At 36.7% G+C, this 22,838-nt stretch overlaps 1 protein-coding gene across 1 annotated transcript in view; it reads right to left on the reverse strand.

Moving 5' to 3' along the window:
* The window catches only part of LOC113112423 (cadherin-23), a 197,163-nt gene that overhangs the window by 96,317 nt on the left and 78,008 nt on the right, over positions 1-22,838 (reverse strand). The window contains exon 9 of the mRNA XM_026277988.1: positions 3,579-3,691. Within this exon, the coding sequence (XP_026133773.1) occupies positions 3,579-3,691 (113 nt within the window). The remainder of the gene's footprint in view (positions 1-3,578; positions 3,692-22,838) is intronic.

A 22,838-nucleotide genomic window follows, 5' to 3' on the forward strand; every position in this document is an offset into this window, starting at 1 on the left:
GGATTCTAGATGAAATCCCACAGGTCTGCCGTAAGTGGGGGCACATGGGGGCCAGCAAGGGACGACAGACACAACCAATAAGATTTAGGATGAACAAGTCTTATTGACAGGAAAAAATTGCTCACAATCACTTTCTTTCTTCCCTCCCTGTCATGCTCTCTCCTTCTCTTTTTGAGCGATGGAGTTGGAGTCGCAGAGAAATCAAAAGGAATAATGGTGTTTTGTGACGGAGGGATGCAGGATGAATAAAGAGGTTGGAGGGGCGGCGATGCTGCGGGTCCAGGTTAATCATGAATTGTGTCATTTAACACCCCCTTGCACATCTCTTCTCTATCCCTCCATATTATAAATGCACTGACCTCCAGCCCAATGCACTCTAGTCTATCCAAGCTCTGTGAAGCTGAGAAATTAGTTTTATTACTTTTCACTCAAAATCAATAATGCCACCAATAAGAGAGAGTGTGACAGGGAGAGAGAGAGTAAGAAGATAAAATGGTAAAAGGAAAAAAAATACATATATATGAGCATAGGCTCAGGAGAGAGAAATAGATAATGAAAATCTATAACTTATGAATATTTTTTAGTTTTTTCTTGTGTTTGCTTTATTTTGTGTTTCACTTTTCATGGCAAACATTGATTTCAATTTAGAAGACTACAGCTGCAGTTTATGATTGCAAATACAGCAGAAGAATCCACAACACATTTATGAAACTCTGGATGGGAATATATATAATATTAGAGGCAGAGAAAGAGGCAACAATAATCAGTGAACATTTAAACGTACCAGTGACCAAAACTTCCTTATAAAACAGAACAGTTTGGCTCTAATATCTGACTTGGTGAAAAAAATTATTGATTTTGATTTAGAAGTTTTCACTGAACAAAATATCAAAATAACATACAGGTACATTTAAAATACATTTGACATTTTTCAGATTCTCCAATTATCGTATGATTTTTTTAATGTACTTTTCCACTGCAAAGAGCCAGGATGTGCTGGTGAGACTGGGTCCTATTAATTGGTAATGTTATTTGGTTATATATTTGTCACAGCAGTTGTGCTTTGGTGGTTAAAATAAAGCATTGGCAACTTTAGGGTCTGTGCAAATCTCAGGGTTCATATCAGAGCAGAGGCAATACTGATCTCAACCTAGAGAAATAATGACCGAAATCTACAGAGGCCCAAATCTCCACCAATCTTTTGGAAACTCACACACAGCAGTTTCTGGTCATTTTCAGCTCAATTTGAATAAAGTGCTAATCTAAAACAGCTTTTTCCTTGGGTGTCTGAAGATCCCAGACATGTCACGACCAAGCGTTTATTGGTAAACAGTATTTTCATACAGATGTATGCCTGTTGCTGCACATCAGTGCAATTTAAACAGTGGCAAGAAAAAGTATGTGAAACCTTTGGAATTGGTTTGGTTTCTGCATTAACTAGTCATAAATTGTCATCTGATCTTCATCAAAGTAGCAAGTAACAACAAACACAATGTGCTTAAGCTAACAACACACAGGCATTTTATAACCAACTAATGTAGAAAACCAACTAATTCTAATGGGTTCACACACTTCTTTCCACTGTATACATACACTTCTGTTCAAAAATATGGGGTTAATAATTTTTTATTTTTTACTCTTACTGTATATGCTCATCAGGCCTGCAGTTATCTGATCAAAAATACAGTTAAATCAGTGATCGCAGTGTCTCAATTTGAATATATCTTCATAGTATCATACTTGGCATTGTATTGGAATTATAAGTTGCTGTAGCTGGAGTTTGTCTTCTCTTCTTTCTATTTCTCCTCTTTTGTTATTTTTCTTCCTTTCCTTCTTTGTCATCCCCATCCAGCCTGACAAAGTTGGCTAAGGTGTGTGTCCTCTTGTTTTTGTGATGTATCAGGACACAACTTTGTATAATGACATTGGTATGACACAGGTATTACAAGGAGAGGGTGACTTATGAGGACATTACCCATGTCCCCATTTTTTTAAAACGCTTATAAATCATACAGAATGAGTTTTTTTTTTTTTTTTTTTTTGAGAAAGTAAAATTGCAGTTTTTGAAGTTTGAAGTTTCCTGTGAAGGTTAGGGTTAGGAGTAGGGTTGGTATAGGGCCATAGAATATACAGTTTGTACAGTATAAAAACCATTACGCCTATGGGATGTCCCCACTTTTCACAAAAACAAACGTGTGTGTGTGAGAGACAGAGAGAGAGAGAGAGAAAGACTATTTCAGCAGCCTAAAGGCCTCCGCTAAACTGAGCTCAGAGATGGAGATTCAGGAACAAAGAGTTTCCTAATCTAGAGGGACAGTAAAACACACACACACACACACTCCTTTAGTGTTTGGCCATGGAACTGTCGGTGGGGGACAGAGATAATGATGACATAATAATATGCACACACACACACACACACACACACACAGTGGCTACAACAGTTGCAGAATAATATATTTGTGTCATTAGTATTTTCTTGTAAAACATACTTTTAATAATGCTTTATTTACAACTTACTGAACTTATAATAACATTATGTAAATGTATAATAATAATAATAATAATAATAAGAGTGCAGTTCAGTGCATTTTGATATGCATGGTTGTAATAGCTATGCAAAAGAATAAAAAATATATATTTTATGCTCCGGGGTCAGTGAGACCTTTTCACACACTGATCCTGATATGCTCAATGTGGGTAAATGGCTTGATAAATTACAGTCACACTCTGCAAACATTTACTGTAGAATCAATACTACATTTGGCAGAGATCCCAAAGAGTTCAGCTCAAGGGACGAGAGACTAACCAGAGCTACTACACGAGAAGGTCTGGAAACAGAACAAATCTGCTCATATGTGATTTCATTCCTCATTTAAAATCAATCTTGACCTTGAAACATTACAGAAGAGATTTAAATAATGCATTAGTGGATTTGAATCGCACACTGAGTTGAAAGACTTATGATAAAAGGTTTTAAGAGCTTAAGGAACTTCACTTTTCTGATTCCAGTTCCACAAAACGATTCAAGTTTTTTAACAAATCTATGAACAGCTCTTTTGGTACAACTGAGGAAGCACTCAATTTAAAAGAAAAACTGTTGTATTCATTGTGTTTTTTTTTTTTAAATCAAGCACCATTAATTAGAACAAAATCCTTTTCCAAATAACTGGTAGTGGCTAGAAGGGATACAGTAAAACCCCAAAGCTATCAATGAACTGAATTTTCTATTAGATTGTGTTTTATTAACTTATACACCTACCCCAAACCTAAACCTTTCCCTTACAATAATGCAAAATAGTCATTGTTGTACAGTGTGAGAAAAATGTCACTATATTGATGTGCACTGGCCCAGTAGTTTTTACTGTACCCCTTCTAGTCTTAAACCAAATAACCTTCCGTGAAAGAACAGCTAATGGAACTGTGTAGAGTGGTTCTCAAAAATTTACTTCCAACCCTAGAACTTGAAATTGAACAAATCCTTCTGAGAAACCATTTTACAGCAACAAAAAAAAAAAAAAAAAAACACTTTTTAATGAATCATCTCGAAAACCTCCACATCTAGGTTCGAGTCTCACCTTTACTGTGATGGTGAATCCGGACGAGTACAAGGGGTTTTCCCGGTCCAGCTGTCCGCTCACTTTCAGGGATCCGCTGATGTAGTCAAGAGCAAACACGCTGTTGGTGTTACCTGATGAACAGAATAATAAAAGGACTTTTGTGGCAAAAGGGTGAAAATATGTTTCTGTTTGCACTGAATACTAACATAATAAATGGAAGAGTCTGTACCCTCATTACACTTTGACTTTTTAGGATTTAGATATTTTAATAATTGGAGAGGCATAATTGTAAAGTGGTTAAATATCTGAGCACAAACTCAAAGGTTCAAGGTCAAAATCCTCAAAGGTGTCAGTGAAGCAGAGAGCCGTTGGGTCCCTAATCACCATTCTGCCCTAGAGCAGGGCACTTAACCTCCGCTCCAGGGGGAACGTCCCTATCGCCAGCTAAGAATTTCAAAGAATTCATCTGATCATTCCTATACTAGAAATTAGGTCTGAACAGCATGACAGCTAATGCCAAAGACTTTACAAATTTGCACATCAACAAGAGGATTCTAAGAATTCAAGATTCTAATAACATTATTATAGAGCTATCAAATGGTCTGTGAGGCCTGTAAACCTTCAACCGTCAAGGTTTGTTGCATGTATTTCTTTAAACATTAATTAATTTCCATGCAATTCTACTTCATTGCATTCCAATTTTGTAGTGCAATCATGTACCCTTTTGCTCATGATCTAAACTGTAACTTAAAGGCATTCTTAATTTAATTCTGAAAACACACACAATGGCGCCATGAATAAGTAGCTCAAAAGTGGTAGAGCATTGCGCTAGCAAGCGCAATGTTGGGGGGTTCGAATCCCAGGGAACGCATGTCAGGAGAAAATTGTTAGCCTGAATGCAATGTAAGTCGCTTTGAATAAAAGTGTCTGCTAAATGCATAAATTAAAATTATTATGAGGTCAAAAAATGTATATATACTGTATGAAAAAATAATAAAAAATATGAATTGTTCAGAGTAAGATCTATAACATGCATTTAAAAAACAGAAAGAATCAGGTTTCATTTATTGCCGACTTTAATAGACTAATCACACAGAACCATCATTAGAATGATTGTGTGTGTTTTACATCAAATTGTGATACAAAATATCACTCATACTAGGGGTGGGCGATATAGCATCAAAATTATATCATGATATTTCAAGAACATTTGCGATAAAGATATTTATGATGATATAGAAAAAAATAAATAAACATTGGTGATTGCAGCTGGCAAACATTTTTGCAAACAAAATGAAGTGCATTTTCCATCCTTTTCCAATGAGCTACTGTCATCGATGACAGACTACCTAATTCAAAGTGTAAATCTATTGTCATAAGTTGGCAGCAACAGCAGCTGTGTGTTCGACTTGAAGCAGACCGATTGGCGTATGATGCCAAAATACACAGAGTATTTTACCCCTTATTTACCTCTAATTTATATTGCACACGTCTGCAGCGCATTACGGCTTCGATGCGGACACTCTTGTCTATGCTTGTGTTTACACCAGCGGCGCTGCAGCATGTTTCAGAAGGGGCTCTTCACCTATTTTTGGTGGTAAGAGTGTGCGCTTTAATATGCTCTAGAACCGCTCTCGCGATATTTTGATGTATTACCAGTCTGCGCAGAGCTGCTTCAAGTCAAACACCCCTATTGGGCTTGTGATATTGTTGGTGTGTGCACTAGGGAATGTATATCTGCCATACATTATTGCATCGCTATATCATTAATATCGCGATTTGACACTTTATTAACATGTAAAAATGTATACCGGTATTATCGTGGACAATGTGATATGGCACATTACAACTACTGTATTTTGGAAGAAAATTGTTCTCCAAGCTCCAACACCATGATGAATTTAACTTCTGGAACATCATGGTCAAAAAGACTCTTCTAATGATACTAGGTGTGTAACTAAATCATACTACAATGCTTAGGTCAACAAAATGCTATGGTATGCCTTTCTGAGTAAGAAACAGAAACAAATCATTCCTTTTCTGTACTGTATGACAGAAAGCAGACGTGTGGTATGGGACTGGACTTCTCCCTGGTCTGGGATAGAGGAAAGTATTATCTTTGGACTAAGGAAACCTGTTAATTAATCCGTTACTCCTGAGATATCATGCTGGTTTTGGGTAATTAGTTCAGTGCTTGGAAGCAGCGGCACAAACTTTAGGGATAAAACAGAACACTAGACCGGCTCGCCATCTAATCCACTATTCATCTTCCACTCAAAACATTTTATGCTCCCTCGAAAAACTGTTCATCTCATTAACACCTCACTTTCCTTAATTACATGATACTTCAGTAATTATTTTCATGATATTTTTCTGTCTTTGTCTCTCTGTCCATCTCTCACAGCTGCAGTGTATATTCACTGCACACTAATTAAGTCCATCAGATGCAGATGGCACACAGAGAGACACACAGTCTGTTTTTCCACTAGCAGTCTTCTTTTGTTCTAAATGATAGATCTCACCTCTGTTCAGCTCTCATCACGTACAATCATGTACTACTAAAGATCATCACCCCCAATCTCTCAGTTCGCTACCTACTCACTCCTACATGCCTCCACATCCCCCTTCCCATGTAAAAATACTCAACTTAGTTCCTCCACCACCATGTTGCTCCCTGCCTTCACTTCCCACTCCTCCACCAGGGTTGTTTGCCATTCAAAACTGAATTAAACTGAAATGCCTTTTAATTTCCGTTTGAAGTCCTGCATTTAAATTTAATTTGAATTGAAGTACTGTACCAAACAGGATTCAGAGCTGCAACTGGAATTTGAAAGTAAGAAAGTAGAATGCAATTTTCATTAAGGGACAATTACTCTCATGAATGCATTTCAAAGACTGACATGGAAGAGAAGAAATTGCTGCAAAATCTTTTTTTTTTTTTGCGCAGAAAAAGTCTATGTAGATTCAGACAAATGTAAAATATATTGATTTGTGTTCTGAAGATGAACACAGGCCTTGCATGTTTGGAACAACATTTTTGGGTGAACTATCCCCATAATAATGAGAATGGATAATGAATATAATGAGAATGGATAATGGATAGATAGATAGATAGATAGATAGATAGATAGATAGATAGATAGATAGATAGATAGATAGATAGATAGATAGATAGATAGATAGATAGATAGATAGATAGATAGATAAAAGACTTTTATTCTTCCTCATTCTTCTCATCTCAGGTGTTCACTATTGTTATAATAAATTGGACATAGCCAAAGCACTGCAGCATTGACAATGGATTGAGACGGAGCTTGTTGAGCATGCATGAGCGACTCCGAGGTGCCCTGCAGAGATAGCTGTGATTTATACATTCAAATAGCAATCTGAACCATCTGCGTAATGGAAATCAAACAATGGGAGTACCCAGATTGATTGAGAGCGCTTGAACCGAGTGTATGCATGCGCCTCTGCTAGCGTGAATATATTGGCTCCTCTGGGCACAGCGTTCAATTAGAACACACGCTTTAATTCACTTCCCCAATTGACCAGTGTGAAATCAAACTTGCAGCTGAGAGCCACGCTAACCTGATGGATTCATTCAAATTAGAATGTTTGGCTGTTCATTGGAGTAAGACTACTGAAAGGCATGCTGATTTGGAATGATAATCATCCTTATCTGGTAATGCAAATATATTTCTTAAAGTGTGGTGCAGACACGGACTCATTTCTGAGGGGGTTGTGAGGACACACTAATTATTAAATTTGGCATGAAGGGTTGATTTTATGGATTTAAAATTTATTTTCATCATATAATCGCATTAAATTAATATAAAAAAAAATAATTTCTTTCTTTATTTATCAAGAAACCACTCCGAATCGGGGGTTTTATTGTTAACTAAAACCAAAACTAAAACCGTAAAAATATTACTAAAATAAATATTAACTTAAAATATAAATTCAAATGTAAATAGAAAATAAAATTAATATTACTTGACATTTTTGAAATGTAAATGATACTAATATAAGAATCTTCCAAACACTTTTCTTAGAAAAGTGTGAAAATATAAATATAAAACAATTAAATTATTTGTGATTAAATATATATATACTTGTTTTAAGCATAAACCAATCGCTTTACATTAAAAAAAAAAAATGAATTGACATATGGGTGAGAAAATAATGAAAGAATTTGCCTCATTGAATAAACTATTCCTTCAACTAGAGGCAACAAAGCACAGGTTAATAATTTAGTAACTGTACACGGAGTCAGAAGACGAGAGCTGTGATTTAGAGGCAGTAACATTAGCGTGAGATAAGCAGACTCTTCAGAAGACCAGAATGATGCTGCGTTCTCCCTGACAGAACAAAAACTCTCCCCCGCAGAGATTGACATCTCATCAACACACAAAGTGACAGCAGAGAAAATTCACTGTTGGAGAAATCAAACTCAGCTGAAGTTGATGGAGAGAATAAAGAGGCGAGTGTGAGTGAGTGGAGCTGTGCAGGAGAGCAGATAGCTCACTCACTCTAATCCTGCTGAGAGCCAGCAGCTAAGAGAGCTTAAGACAAGCACACCAACACACACCACAGCAAAGACAGTGAGCTGCCATGAAATTAGAGTGCTGGGGAAACCCTTTCATTAGGCCCTTTAATGGAATTGAATTATTGTCTAATAGATGAGCTAAAGGGATCTGTTAACAATTTTCACTTCAGCTCAACAAGAGCAATATGTTATTATTATTATAAAATCAGTATTAGCTCTGATTTTAATACTAATTACACAACATTAAATATGGTTTCACCCGCAACAAGGATAATAAAAAGAAATGTTGTTGAATGCATAAAACCATTAAAATTCCATAGGCCAGATTTTTCCTATTTAGTGTCACATCTGTTTTGGTTTACTTTTCTGTGTCTCCGTTATCCTGCCTAGTTAGTTTCCATGGTTCTTGATTAATAAGTGCCACATCTGTTTCTGTTCTTCTTGATTACATTTACTGTTTATAAGCCTGTGTTCTCCCCTGATTCCTTTGTCTGCTATTTTTAGGATATGTGTTTGGTTATGCCCATTCTCTCCTGTGGAATATTTAAATCTTTAAACTTTTGTTATACTCCGTGCACTTTGTTTTGCACACCAGACACGTAACATTTAGCCTATGTCATGTTAATAATTTGGCGTATGATAAACATATGAAAAAATCTAGATCCAGCTGAGAACTGATCTACCTTTCCATCCATGTAATATGTCATATGTAGTAGGAGTTTCCTGAAATATTCCTCATCTAAAGTGGCACCCCCAAGTGTGCTGACACTCTCCCTTCAAGACAGCACTTGTTTACTTTTGGTTGGTGAAGGTGCTGTAAAATCAATTAAAATCACAGTCTATCATCTGCACGTCTGAGCTTAGCTTAACCTCAAGTTAAAGAAGAGGAATGAGACTCCACTGCCCTCAGCCTCTGTTACCGCAGCACCTGATATCTCTCTGTTTCAGACTGATTTACTACAAGAGCTGCGTCTCTAGCCTTGATCTTAGCCTTGCTAACAGAGCAACGTAAATTAGCTCACAGTTATGGGTTAGTGAACCTGAGCAGCAGATAGCCACACTTTGTCACTTCTATCAAGTCAGTCAGGCAACAAATTAGTGGACATGGTGGGTGGGTTTCAGTGTCAGCTAAAATATGTCTGAAAGCGATGATTTCAACATAAAAACAGTGGGTTTAAAAGACTAAATGCAGTGTTAGCTCAATAATGATCTAGCCCTTGATGCCTAAGACTGACTTATTTTTATTCTAAATAACATTTTATTGTGTACAACTATTAATATGCTTAAAAATATTTATTTTTGACCTACGTGGTGGGGACTGTGAAGTGCTTCTTGCTATAGGTTACATCGATTAGCCAGTAGGTGGTGACATGTGACTTTCTTTATTATTGGGTCATTTACTCAATTGATTTACTCTCATTCACCAAGTATGCAACAATTTGTGTTAAATCTGCATGCGCATATTTCACAAACAAATCAAGATTCTCTTATAACTTTATCATACATTTACGAAAAAATGTAGGATCTGTAACCACAGCAGACTTAGGGTTAAGTCACACATGTTCAAATCTCAAGCAAGTCTCCACTCCCTATCATCAAGTCTCAAGTAAATCAAGTCTCAGTGAAAACAAACCAAGACAGCCAAATCACTGTTCAACCTAACCAAGTTTAGCTACAGTTCCAAACAGAAACAAGTATATTTTATTTTTGCCATTTTCATAAATCATTAATCATATTTTAAATATAACATTTTAGAAAATAGAAAATTAAAACTGCCAGTAGGTTGTGTAAAAACTTTGTCTTGAGTGAGTGAGTTAAAGAAGCGTTCATTCAATTGAATCATTTAAAACAGCTGATTCATTAAGGAACTAGGCTAGAATGGGTAACTTAAATCAATCAGCCGATTTGTTCAAAACCTTGGGTTCATTCAGTTAAAGCAGGGTTCCTCAAATCTTGCCTTGGAGGGCCATTTTGCTGCAGATTTTATCTCCAGTCCTAATCAAACTCACCTACCTGTGATTTTCTTATGATCCTGAAGACGTTGATTAGCATGCTCAGGTGTGTTTGATTAGGGTTAGACTAAGGCCCCGTCCGCACGGAGACGGAGCTTACCACAATCCAATCTTTTTTTTCCCTCGTCTCAATAAATATCCGCGTCCACACGAAACCGCAAATGATGTAGTATACATGCCAGACCAGTATGTGGCGCTGTAATTCTGCCACAGAGATACACTAAAAACAGAAACGCATCTCCGTGTGGACGGGGCCTTAAACTCTGCAGGAAAGTGGATCACGTGGGCCAGATTTGAGGATCACTGAGAACTGAACTGTTGGCAGCCTTGCTGATATTCTAGAACTATTGCTTAATATTATTATAAATATGAAAACAAACTCATACTAGGGACATTTTCTCAACATATCTTAAGTTTTTGGGTGCAAGAGAAACAACACAAACTGATAAAAGGTATATCTGAAATTTATTTGGCGAACTGTATTTCTCTGTTTCTGCAGCCCCATGAACATAGACTCGAGTCAAGTCATGTGAAGTAAGTTAAGTAACCTTTATTTGTATAGCGCTTTATACAGTACTAATTGTGTTAAGGCAGTTTTACGCTATCAAAATAGGAAAGGAAAATAGATTGTCAATAATGCAAGAAGACAATAACAAGAAGTCATTTTTCCAGCTAAACTCAGTTCATTGATGATTCAGTGATGTCATCATCTAGTTCAACTCTCAACTCTCTTCCAATAGTGTCTGTGCAATCAGTAAGTTAAGTATCCCCAACTAAGCAAGCCAAGGGGGACAGTGGCAAGGAACCAAAACTCCATCTGTAACAGAAATGGAGAAAAAACATTTGGAGAAACCAGGCTCAGTTCTCCTCTGGTCATATGAAACCAGCAAGGTGTGGTTTAATTGCAGGCTGCAACACAGGACAGATTGTGCAAAGCACTTGTCTGGTTCTGAAGTCTTCCACCTCTGAACCACAGGTACACAAAAAAACATTGATATATTGATACATTTATATATTGATATTGAAAAACATTGATATATTTAGGACCGAAACTTACTGTTTTATATGTGAACCAGTGAATCATTCAATGATTTGTTCAAAAGCATTGATTAATACAGGAACTCTACTACTGTCCGTTGCCAGAAGACGCAAAACAATTAATTGTTTGGAACTATTTTCATTGAGAAACAAAAACACACAACGTAGCGCATTAAATTGTAAAATGACAATTCTTTACTAAAATACCTTACTATGTTTATGTGCTTCATAAGGTATATCTTAAATGACTAGGTGTGCAAAATATTGCTATCAACGTGACTGTGCAATCAAAGGTAAACAGAGGTAATTACAGAAACTGAAGTAAATTAACAATCATGTTCAGATGAGGATTCTTGGTGACAGTTCCACGCTGTCCCGCTTCACAGAACTGCATGTGGTGCACTTGGAGCATGCTTAGAAATAGGCAGACAGAAAATCAATTTCACATCACTGATAAAAGGTCGGATGAATGAAAAACTATCATGCTATGTCATGGGAATAATTAAAAATTAACAGAATGAGAATGTTTCAGTTCTTATGGGGGAATGGGACTAACCCAGCCCTCACCTCTCAATGCTCTGCATTATCCTATTCATCGCAACAGCTACAGCGCTTGACAAATGAACAGTGTCAAATACCTATCATTGTTTCCTCTTAAAACCTTTGGAACAAACACCTGCTAACTAGTGCCAGAGTCCTCATTTCCCCTAGCACAAACATTTACTGCTTCATGCGTGCTCTCCCTGCCGCACATCTGCTGTAATAGTGTCTGAGCATAGTGCGCTTGTGCAATAAACAAGGTTAAGAGTGTGGGCATGTTGACAGAGGCTGGGGCACAGGAGATTAACCCCAGGTCAGGCCTGTCGGTACTTACTGAGTACTGGGCCTATGCCAGTCCATTGTTGGCCAGAGAACGGGGTGACGGTAGGGCCACTGCAGGAGGAGGAGGGAGCACAGATTTCTGGGTAATTATGGAGGATTGGGGGCAAAAGGTGTAGAGAGAAGGGGGCTGTAAAAGCTGTTGAGGGGGAAAAAATTTAGTCCTGCTAAACGTGACTGTGTATGTTTGTGCAGCTACAGGTGTGACATTCTTGCACACACATGAAAATCTTAAGATTTCTGATTTTTACTTTATTTATTTACATTATTTATTTCCATGCAAATGATGTACATTTCAATGTGTATAATACATATTAGATGGTCAAATTGTTTTATGTTTATTCATGTCATTCCAGACGGACTGGATGATGGTTTATACAAGTCTGGAACAAAGTCAGACACAGAAATCCACCAAACTAAAGCTGTATATCTATAGGACATTGTGACCCGCCCCTTCACCGGTCGCCATCCAATCAGTGGAATAGAGAGTGCTGAGTGACAGCTGCTCCACGACTGGTCATCCATGAGGGTTCAAAGCAGCCATGATGGCTCTAAATTGCTTTGTGTGCTTCAGTGGCTTGACTGAACTGCCAATACACTGTGACAGCCGCCGGCTATATGGACCACTGCGCCCTCACCTGTCACCCACACCTGTGTAGGACGAGACTCGACACTACACCCAAACGCACACAATTCACACTGCCGTCTTTCAAACCTTATATACAAACCTTTGTCAGAACAGTTTAACAGTTTAATCCTAAGAGGAAACACATATTAAATCATCAAGCTTACCAATGGAGTATATAAGCCGGCAGGGGAGTCGTGTATTAAATCTGTTTTGAATCTAATTGGCCAAAAAACTGCTATGAAACATCACATCATTATTAAGGTAAGATTTTTTAATGTCTCTAATGCTCAGCCAGGCTGCATTTTTGTTTTATTAAATAAATAAATAAATAATATTGTGAAATATTATTACTGTTTAAAATAATTGTTTGATATATGAATATATTTTCAAATGTCATTTATTCCTATGGTGCAAAGCTGAATTTTCAGCATCATTACTCCAGTCTTCAGTGTCACATGATCCTTCAGAAATCATTCTAATATGCTGATTTGCTGCTCAAGGATTATTTTTTTATTATTATTATTATTATTATTATCAATGTTGAAATATTTTTTAGAATTCTACATATTTCAGGATTTTAACATTAATAATGTCTTTACTGTCACTTTGATCAATTTATTGCATCCTTGCTGAATAAAAGTAACAAAAAAAGTAATAATTTCAATCAATCAATCAATCTTCAATCAATCAATAAAATCTAAACATTTCAAAAGCTAGTGTATATTATGATTTCTTTGTAAATCTTTATTTTTAGTCTTTTTTCTTTGGCATGCACAACAAACATTCACAAACTGGATCACACAAAAACAAATGTATGCAGGAATGTGTGGAGTGAAACTACTAGAGCTGAAGTACTTCAAGTACTGCAGTCATCACTATTTCAAGATGCTTGAATTAACTTTTTCATTCAGTGGAGTGTGTGGTGTGTGTTTTGCTGGGGATTTCACATTACTGCTAGTAGTGAGCTGGAAAATGAGAAGCTAAAGCAACCACAACTCTCACACATGCAAACACAGTGCATACATATACACTTACACACACTTTTTTTCATAATGGAGGCTTTTGAGTTTGTGTCGTATTTACAAAAATGACTTGTCATTTGAAGATATCAATAAATGGTGTTGAAAAATACAAACAAATCAGTATAGTTCAGAATTGCATGCCATTGTCATGCAACAAAAATGGAGTTACATTATAGCCATACAGTTTCCAGTCTTTATGTAATAAAATAAGGAAAATGTAACATTTAATGAAAAATATATTTTTGTTTACATTAGAAACAGATTAGTCCAGTAAAAAATGTTTAACAGTCATTATAGTTTGACAAGAAAGACATGGTGGTGGTGGTGGTTCTTCAGAAGATAAATGCATGCAAACGTGTTTGTGGAAAATGTAAGTAATACAAGTAAAAATCTGATCTTCTTATTAAGCTCTAGACTGGTCAAGTTTTTACATTAGTCAGTCTTTTCCTGTCCAGGTGGACCATTCTTGGCAAAGTAGTTCACAAATTTTAGTCAAAAGCCTCCCTATGCAAAACCCATGAGTGGAAACCTGCCACATGGTGTTAAAAGTACTGAAATTAAAACATTATAAAATATTCACATTGTGTTTGTGCATGTGGGGATGAGACAGCGGTCTCTCCGGACCACCAGTCAACACTTATTGAAATTCTGCCTGCCTCGTTCTCAGAAAAACACACCCAGATGGAAAGAGAAAGGGACTCAAACATGTGTAGCTATAATAAGTGAAAGACGAGTGAATAATCTGATGTGTGTGATCGAGTGTGTGATGAGACAAACGATTCTCACGCTCACCACCACACACACACACACACTCCATCAATGTTTAATCACCATGAACCTACATGCACCACTTTTGCAACCCATCACACGCTCTCAACAGGAAAGTGCTAATGTTGTGGCGATGTGGTTTGAGGGTTTAGAATATGTTCTGAGGTTTGGTGATTAAAAGATTGTGATTCCTCCAGGCTAATGCACTGCGTTACCAGAGCATCTATGTAATGAGAATAATTTCAGAGCATTAGGATAGACATCACAGAGTCTGGAGCGACAGCCAGACAAATTCGAGCCACACGTAAATGCATATACACAAAACACACTCACATAGTAACATGCACAAAAAGAGCTGATGTTTATGTCCTCATTATAATTATGCTTTCATACAGGAGAACACACACACGCATTGATGTGCACTTTGCACGTAGTTTATTACACATGTTTTCTTCTGAACTAACAAATAGATGTTAACAATAGCCTGCATTACAATACAAAGAGCCTACTTTGACTTTCAACAAACATCTACTTCAAAAGAATAATAAAATACTGAACAGATGACTCTGTAGAGACAGACAAATGGCCATTTAACAGCACAGAGGATTTATTTAAGTCTATAGTTGACCTGAATGACTTCTATTACCTATTCTATTACTGATTTAATCAAACCTCTTGAAAAGGACATGACCAGCTTTCACAGGCTTTAAGGAAACTTAATAGTGTTTTACAGAAAGCATGAACCAAAAGGAACATGGAGTGAAAATACAAAGCATGAGAGTTTGAAACAAGTCAAAGCGGGGTAGTTTAGTTGTTTACATGCTGAGTGAAGAAAGAATTCAATTAAAGGCATATTTATATATTTTTTTAGTTTTGAACCCATCAAGTTCCAGATGAAAGGAGGAAATAGTCAAATTACATGAATTAGCTTTTAAATCCGAAAATCTGTATTCACAAAGCAGAAAATACCCAACAATAGTACAAGGCCTCAGGGGCGTAGATTACGCGGGGGACGTGTTTCCCCACTTTTAATATCATGGAAATTGCGCAGAAATTGACAAAAGCATCCAGCTATCACTGTATGAAAACAGTTGATTTCACAGAAAAACTAAAACTTGGAAACACGAAAAAATTAAACATGCGATTGCGACAATATATGGTTTTTCAAGTCATCTCCAGCAGGTGATAAATAAAGTATATGAACAATGCTATTATTACAGTATAGAAACTATTCTGCCTTATTATGTGATAAAAGTGTGTAGTATATAAAAAAAAAATCATTATTATTTGTTATTGTCTAGCAGTTATAGATTTCTAAGTCAATTAAATGCTAGAAATTAGAGAAAAATTTCAGTTGCCTATAGTATCCATACCAGTCAAAAGTTTTTGAACAGTAAGCTTGTTAATGTTTTAAAAATTTAAAAAATCCTTGCTAAATAAAAGTTTTAATTTCTATAATTTATTTTCCAAAAATTATATTTAAATTATACTGACTCTAAGATTTTGAATGGAATAGTGTATAATGTTGCGAAATGTGAAGTTGTATGTGATATTTAAGTCAAAAGGGAACCAAATCATAACCTTCCATAATGAACAAACAGTCCTGAGCATAGGTCAGATAAATTTGCCACCTAATCACCAGACCACCAACCATTTATCTACTACTCTACACACAGCATTTACAGCAATACAAAATAGAAATCTTTCCTTGCTTTATATAGATGGCAAAAACCCATTTGATTCCATCTGACACAAAAAACAGTTTTATGGATTATATGACATAATTCAATCAATATACTCACATAACAAATGCAAAATCCAGATTAGTGACAAATACACTCAGTTTTCAGATCAGAGTCTGACAGTGAAATCAAACGCTAATCTGGACTCGGACAAAGAGTGACAATTGAGGCCTATATAACCCAGACAATAAAAAAACCTTACCCAACTGGCACAAGCACAGTATTTTACCAGATATAAATAAGCAGAAAAATACAAACAATTAATTAAACTCTCTTATGTATATAATCTAACTATCCATTTATTATGTTTATTGCAGTCTTCTTTTTTTCATTCTAACTGTACTGTTGATTTCATCCACCTGAACCATGAGCGAACCATGAATGCTTTGACAGTATTGAACTGCATATCGATAGGCAATGAAGCTTTTTACAGTCACACAGAGAATAGGATAGGAATTTAACAATTCTAATTCCACTGAGCAATTCTTGTCCTTCAATGATTCCATCAACAATTCTTTTAGTAATTTTGAGAATGAAATAATGGAATGATATTTGGAAATTGCATTCACGATCCACTAACTACCTCTAGTCAAATGATGGGATTATTTCAGAATTCAACAGAACAGAAACAACAAATGGGAAATAAACAGTTCTTGGAAATGTGGTTCATATACCGCAGTTATTGCATTTAACAACATTTCAGATCTCATTTTCTTTCCTAATCCCATACCTACAATTTAGCATGCTTGAGGCGTTTCATCTGTGAAAAAAATCAAAAGGCGTCTTTGAACAGCAAACACACAGAAGCAGCACATAGTCCTCTTAAAAAGATGCATTTACACAGCTGCTTGAAAGGTGATCTTTCATTCTTCTGCACAGCGGATAGAAAATCAGTTGGTGATCACGATATTAGTAAAATTTAAGGTGACTAAGGTGAGCATATGCATATTTCATAGCGTTCAATCCACATCAGTGGAAAAATGCATATTTTACAGAACTGTCATCATGGAAATAATTTGGTTTCAATATATATATATATATATATATATATATATATATATATATATATATATATATATATATATATATATTATTTTTTTTTTTTTTAAAAAAGGATCCATTCTCAAATTATAACAGGCTCTAAAGGGCAAAGTGGCAGTAAACGAATAAAGAATAAAAGGTGTTTGGTGTCTGCACTATAGGCCGGAGTGACCCATCTAACAACCTGTCAGCCATCTCTTACACACACACACACACACACACACACACACACACACACACTCAATATACACACCACTATCCTCATCTGAAATTAAAGACCCCTCTCACACACATATACACACAGATATTTTATTTTCCACTAGAGCTTATTGTAACCCAGGTCACAGGGTTGACTATCGATCGAAGAGCTCAGGCCTCAAGGGGAATAATCGAACCCAGAAAGATGGATTGGAAACTTTGATCTCTCTGCTCAAAGTGTCAAGCGCATTCTTTAAAAAAGATCCACAGAAGATTGAGCTCATTGAACTTTTCGGTTTGGTCGCGTGAGCACGTGAATGTGAGGATATAAGGACTAGGAAACTTTTTTTGACAGGCAGGTAGGACGGCCTATTGTAGCCCTCGGACTGAGAGTTATGATTGGACAAACATTTCATGGTCCTACGCCTTTCACAGATGATATTAATTCATGTAAATCCATTTAGACTTGGTGATTGGTATCGGGATGTGAAGTGAATTTCAACCAGCGGGACAATTTTTTCTTTTAACCAAATCACCTAATCTGCCTTGAAGCAGCTTGCATTGAATTGCAGAATTTTACTAATTAAAAAGGGCAGCTTTGTACGCACTGAAATAATGCTTGTGGATCTCGATTCCATTGTGAAAATCTCTCTGCATTGTGTTAGTACTATGAACTTCAGTAGATGCCGTTCATCTGAAAGGAAACTGTGACATGATAAGATCCTATTAAAGATCAGACTTAGATGGCAAAATAAAAGAATGCGAGCTGATCTTTATATCTTCATCACATATCACGTCTTTGCAGGTGGATTTCACAGGCCTCTGTTGTGAGCAGACTTGTGCGGGAGCAGGTAATGGCTTTTTAAGAACTCTACACAGACAGTGGGTGAGTGTGTTGTAGAAAGCTTTCAGTGTGTGTGCATGTGTGAAAGACAGACAGAGATTATCACAGGAACAAGTGTATAACTGGAAAGCTGAAGAGAGTGTTATTGTTCCAGTGATAAACATCTTAAGGCGATGGATGTATCATACATGTACGTACATTGTATGTAGCAGTGGTTTTGTGTTGAAGCCCATTCACACCGAGGATGATAGCTAGAACAATAACGATAAGGATTTAGTCATTTTTAAAATCATTTTAAATGTAAAAGTAGAGCAGAGACAACCACAACTATAATGATAATGGCTCAGAGGAATGATATCATTGGAATCACTTTCAAAACAATTATTTTTTTCAGAACCATAAAAACGTTGACAGCCATTCAGAATCCATATTACATTAAAAATCTTGAGCATTTAAACTGCAATGCATGCTTATAATAAACAGAAAATGATTATGTGTTTATGTGGAGGCTTATATAGTTATCTTTGGAGTTATTGTTATTGGCGTGAACAGGCCTTGAGGGATTACTACAGTGTTTCGGCCCGTTGTTAGCAAGTTGTGGACATTTTGTGTTGAGTATATGAAAATAACTTGCTTACACTGTATACAGCATATCAAACAACCTGTTACATGTCCAACAGTTTAAATATAATTGATAAATATAAATATAATAAGACCTGACTTTGTCATTGACATTTACAATAATAATAATAAATATAATTAAATAATAAAATACTAAATTATTAGCTTAAAATCATCCTTAAAAATTGTTTGTCTGAAGAACAGAGAAGCACTGCTGATAACATAATAATAATAATTATAATAATTATAATAATAAGAAGAAGAAGAAGAAGAAGAAGAAGAAGAATTTTTACTATAAATGTAACGTAAATAACTGTTCATTATTTTATTTTTTTATGTTTGGAAATTGTAGCCTATACATATATATATATATATATATAAAATACTTATTTATGAAAATATAAAAAAGTTTGGGGCCAATACATATATTTATTTTACATAAAAAAAACTAAACAGCAAGCATACATTAAATTGATCAAAAGTCTTGATATAAATATTATGTAAACATAATAAATGAATATTCCCATAACAGGAATTAATAATTTAGGGATAATCAGTTCCAGTGGTTCCAACTAGTTTTGTTCTGAAACAGTCATAATGTCATATTAAATAAATGTGTTAATGCTGTTAAAAATAACAGTGTTACACATATTTAATTGCATTTATTATTCTGTTAAGTCTGACAGCCCTTGAGCAGACATGACCTAGCGTGTGCGTGCATGATCTAGTCACATCTACTCTATACAATAAACATCTAGACATTTGAGTGTCTAAATATAATCAACTTGGTGAAAATGGCAGAATGGGGCTGCAAGCTGTCCGATGAAGGCTACCCTGAGTCCAAAAAGCAGTCCAGTGTGTGTGTGTGTGTGTGTGTGTGTTTATATTTCTTGAAGTTTATGAGAAGCTCCTAAACTGGCATCTGCACACATCGACAGAATCTCTCCAGGTGAAATCTCAGAGTTGGTGAGAGTGCAGTTCCTTGCATAAAAAAAGTTTAAATCAATGGGAACTGGTATCTATAAAGCCGTGAGGTTTCCATGGTAACATTCAGCTTCAGTGTCACATGAATAGTGGGGCTATCTGTACGTTTTGGGAGCTCTGAATCCAAAGCAGCTCACATCTGCTTCTGAAAGAGCAGGGCGATTTAATGAGGCTTTAACTTTGGCCCTTTAAAGCCACCATAGCTGCAGGGGCTGTTAGCCATATCTGTGAGCGCAGTGGTTCATGAACCCTTCTAGGCTAAAGCTCGGGACTGCGTTCTCCTAGGGCACTTTATAATGGATTCTACAGGCATGTGAGCACGCTGAAGACCTTCACAAGTCCCTCTGTCTCTCTCACACACACACACACACTCACTCACTTCAGTAATCACAATTTTACCAACTTGTCCTGGAGTTGTGCTAAAGTTCAAAAACACACATACACTTAAAATTTCCACATAAATCCTTCTGATTTATAAAACTAAGAGCTCCATCTTTAAAATCTGATCTCATAAAAAACATAGAATTCAATTCTATATTATTGTAAGAACCATAAATCCATTCAGCATAGCAACACTTTGCAAACACCTAGAAACATTCTTAAAACCAATCAGAATAGCTTGCCAACTGCTTAGAAACATTTATCAACACTTATCATATTGCTGTTGGTGCTGTTTTACAAAAGCAAAAGCTACTCAAGGCAGTCATTTTACCACGGTGACTTTGTGTCACTGAATAATACCATTTGAGATATAAACTTAGTGCTCGACAAGTTTACCTTCTCTTTATTTTCACATTCAGGTACTGCTTTGACTTCCGAAGTTCATATCATGACATTCCAGGTCAAGTTGCAGGATTAGAGAGGAAGTTTGAGGCCTGAGGAACAGCACGGTAATTTGGCAGTAAATAATAACATCAACAGCACTGTCATCACACCTCTGGGGGAAAATGAGTGAGAGAGAAAGAGAGACTACAGAAGAGTGTGATCTCTAGTCTCTAGATCATTAACACACATCACCCTGCAATTAAAAACTCACTTATCTTAATTACTCAACTAATGGGACGAGTCCCAGGCAAGAAACACACACACACACACTCAAAGGACAGCTACAATGACATGTACACACATCCACATGCGCAAAGAGGTGTGGATAAAAAATTCCTGAGATGTTCATTCATTAGATTTAACAGTGAATCTGCACTGATGAGATTCAGTGTGTGCAAAGATTGTTCCATCCGTCTATCCATTCTTCATCCAACCATCTGTCATTTTATCCTTCTATCTGGAGCCCTGTCCACACGTACGCTGGTATTTTTAATAAACGTCATCAGCAAGATGGTGGCGCGTATGTGCACAGTGATAGAGTTTCCGAATTTCATTGTTCTTTGAATAATACAATGACAATAAAGATTTTCTGTTCCTCATTTGTACTCACATCAAGCCGGATTCGCACAAAGATTACTCTTGAAAGATGGAGCAGTTCACACTTTGTCTGCGAATGCGTTGTTTATGGACCACAACCGGTAAGTGTATTTTATTATTTAAGTTGGTGCGTTTAATAGTTTCTGTAACTTACACAATTACACAAATGGCAACGCTGTTTAGCTTTGTTAACTAGATAGTAGGGCTGTGCAAAAAATCGAATGTGATTTTCATGCGCATCTAATCAGTAAAGGCGTTCTGTGATTAGAAGTACATCTCCAGCACGTGCATTCAGATCAGGATTGCCAGGTTTTCAAAACAAATCCTACCCACTTGCTTCTCAAAACTAGTCCAAAACTGGCCCAATCGCATTTCCAGGAGGGCAGCGTGCTGTAAGCTGCTGTCGAATCACAACAACCATTGGCACAATCAGAACTCATTACGTATTTCTGAAAGAGGGACTTCGTAGAACAAGGAAGTCATCAGCCCATTTTTATGACAGCGATATACAGATAAGTTAATTGTGTGAAAAATACTGTGTTTTTTCACACGCAAAACATGAGCACATGTTATATTGCACACTGTAAACACAATCAAAGCTTTAAAGGGGGGGTGAAATGCTATTTCATGCATACTGAGTTTTTTACACTGTTAAAGAGTTGGATTCCCATGCTAAACATGGACAAAGTTTAAAAAATTAAGTTGTACATTTGAAGGAGTATTTTTGTTCCCAAAATACTCCTTCCGGTTTGTCACAAGTTTCGGAAAGTTTTTTTTCGAGTATGGCTCTGTGTGACGTTAGATGGAGCGGAATTTCCTTATATGGGTCCTAAGGGAACGTCTGCCGGAAGAGCGCGCGCTCCCGTATAGCAGAGCACTGAGAGCAGAGACATTCACTGATCAGAGCGAGAGAGTCGCGGAATGTCACAAAAGAAGTGTGTTTTTGGTTACCAGGGCAAGACAACCCTGCACAGATTACCAAAAAAAAAAACAGCATTAAGGGACCAGTGGATGGAGTTTATTTTTACAGAGCATCGACTGAGTTGTGCAAGTGTTTTTGTTTGTTCCCTGCATTTCGAAGATGCTTGTTTTACAAACAAGGCCCAGTTTGACGACGGATTTGCGTATCGTTTATTTCTTAAGGATGATGCAATCCCAACGAAAAAGGGTCACGATCGTGTGCTGGAACCGCAGGCGGTGAGTAAAACTGCTTCAAATATCTCTGCCTCCTTGTTAGTGCGTCTGCCTCCCATGCCGAACACCCGGGTTCGAGCCCCGCTCGGAGCGAGTCGTTGCTGCTGCTGCTCTCGTTCAGTTTCAGCCTCGGGATCTGATTCTGGATCATAAATAAACGGCTGAATCTGACTGTAAGCCATGGTTTGTTTTGGATGATGGTTTTTCCCTCACGGTAATGTCACAGCTTCCACATGCTCTCAACACAAAAGCCTACTGGCGCTCGTGATTCTTTAGCTCCGCCCACACGTCACGCCTCCAGCTGGTCGTGTTTTTCCGGGAAAAATCGGTACAGACTAT

The sequence above is a fragment of the Carassius auratus genome, chromosome 13 (genome assembly GCF_003368295.1).
Source record: "Carassius auratus strain Wakin chromosome 13, ASM336829v1, whole genome shotgun sequence".
Lineage (NCBI taxonomy): Eukaryota > Metazoa > Chordata > Actinopteri > Cypriniformes > Cyprinidae > Carassius > Carassius auratus.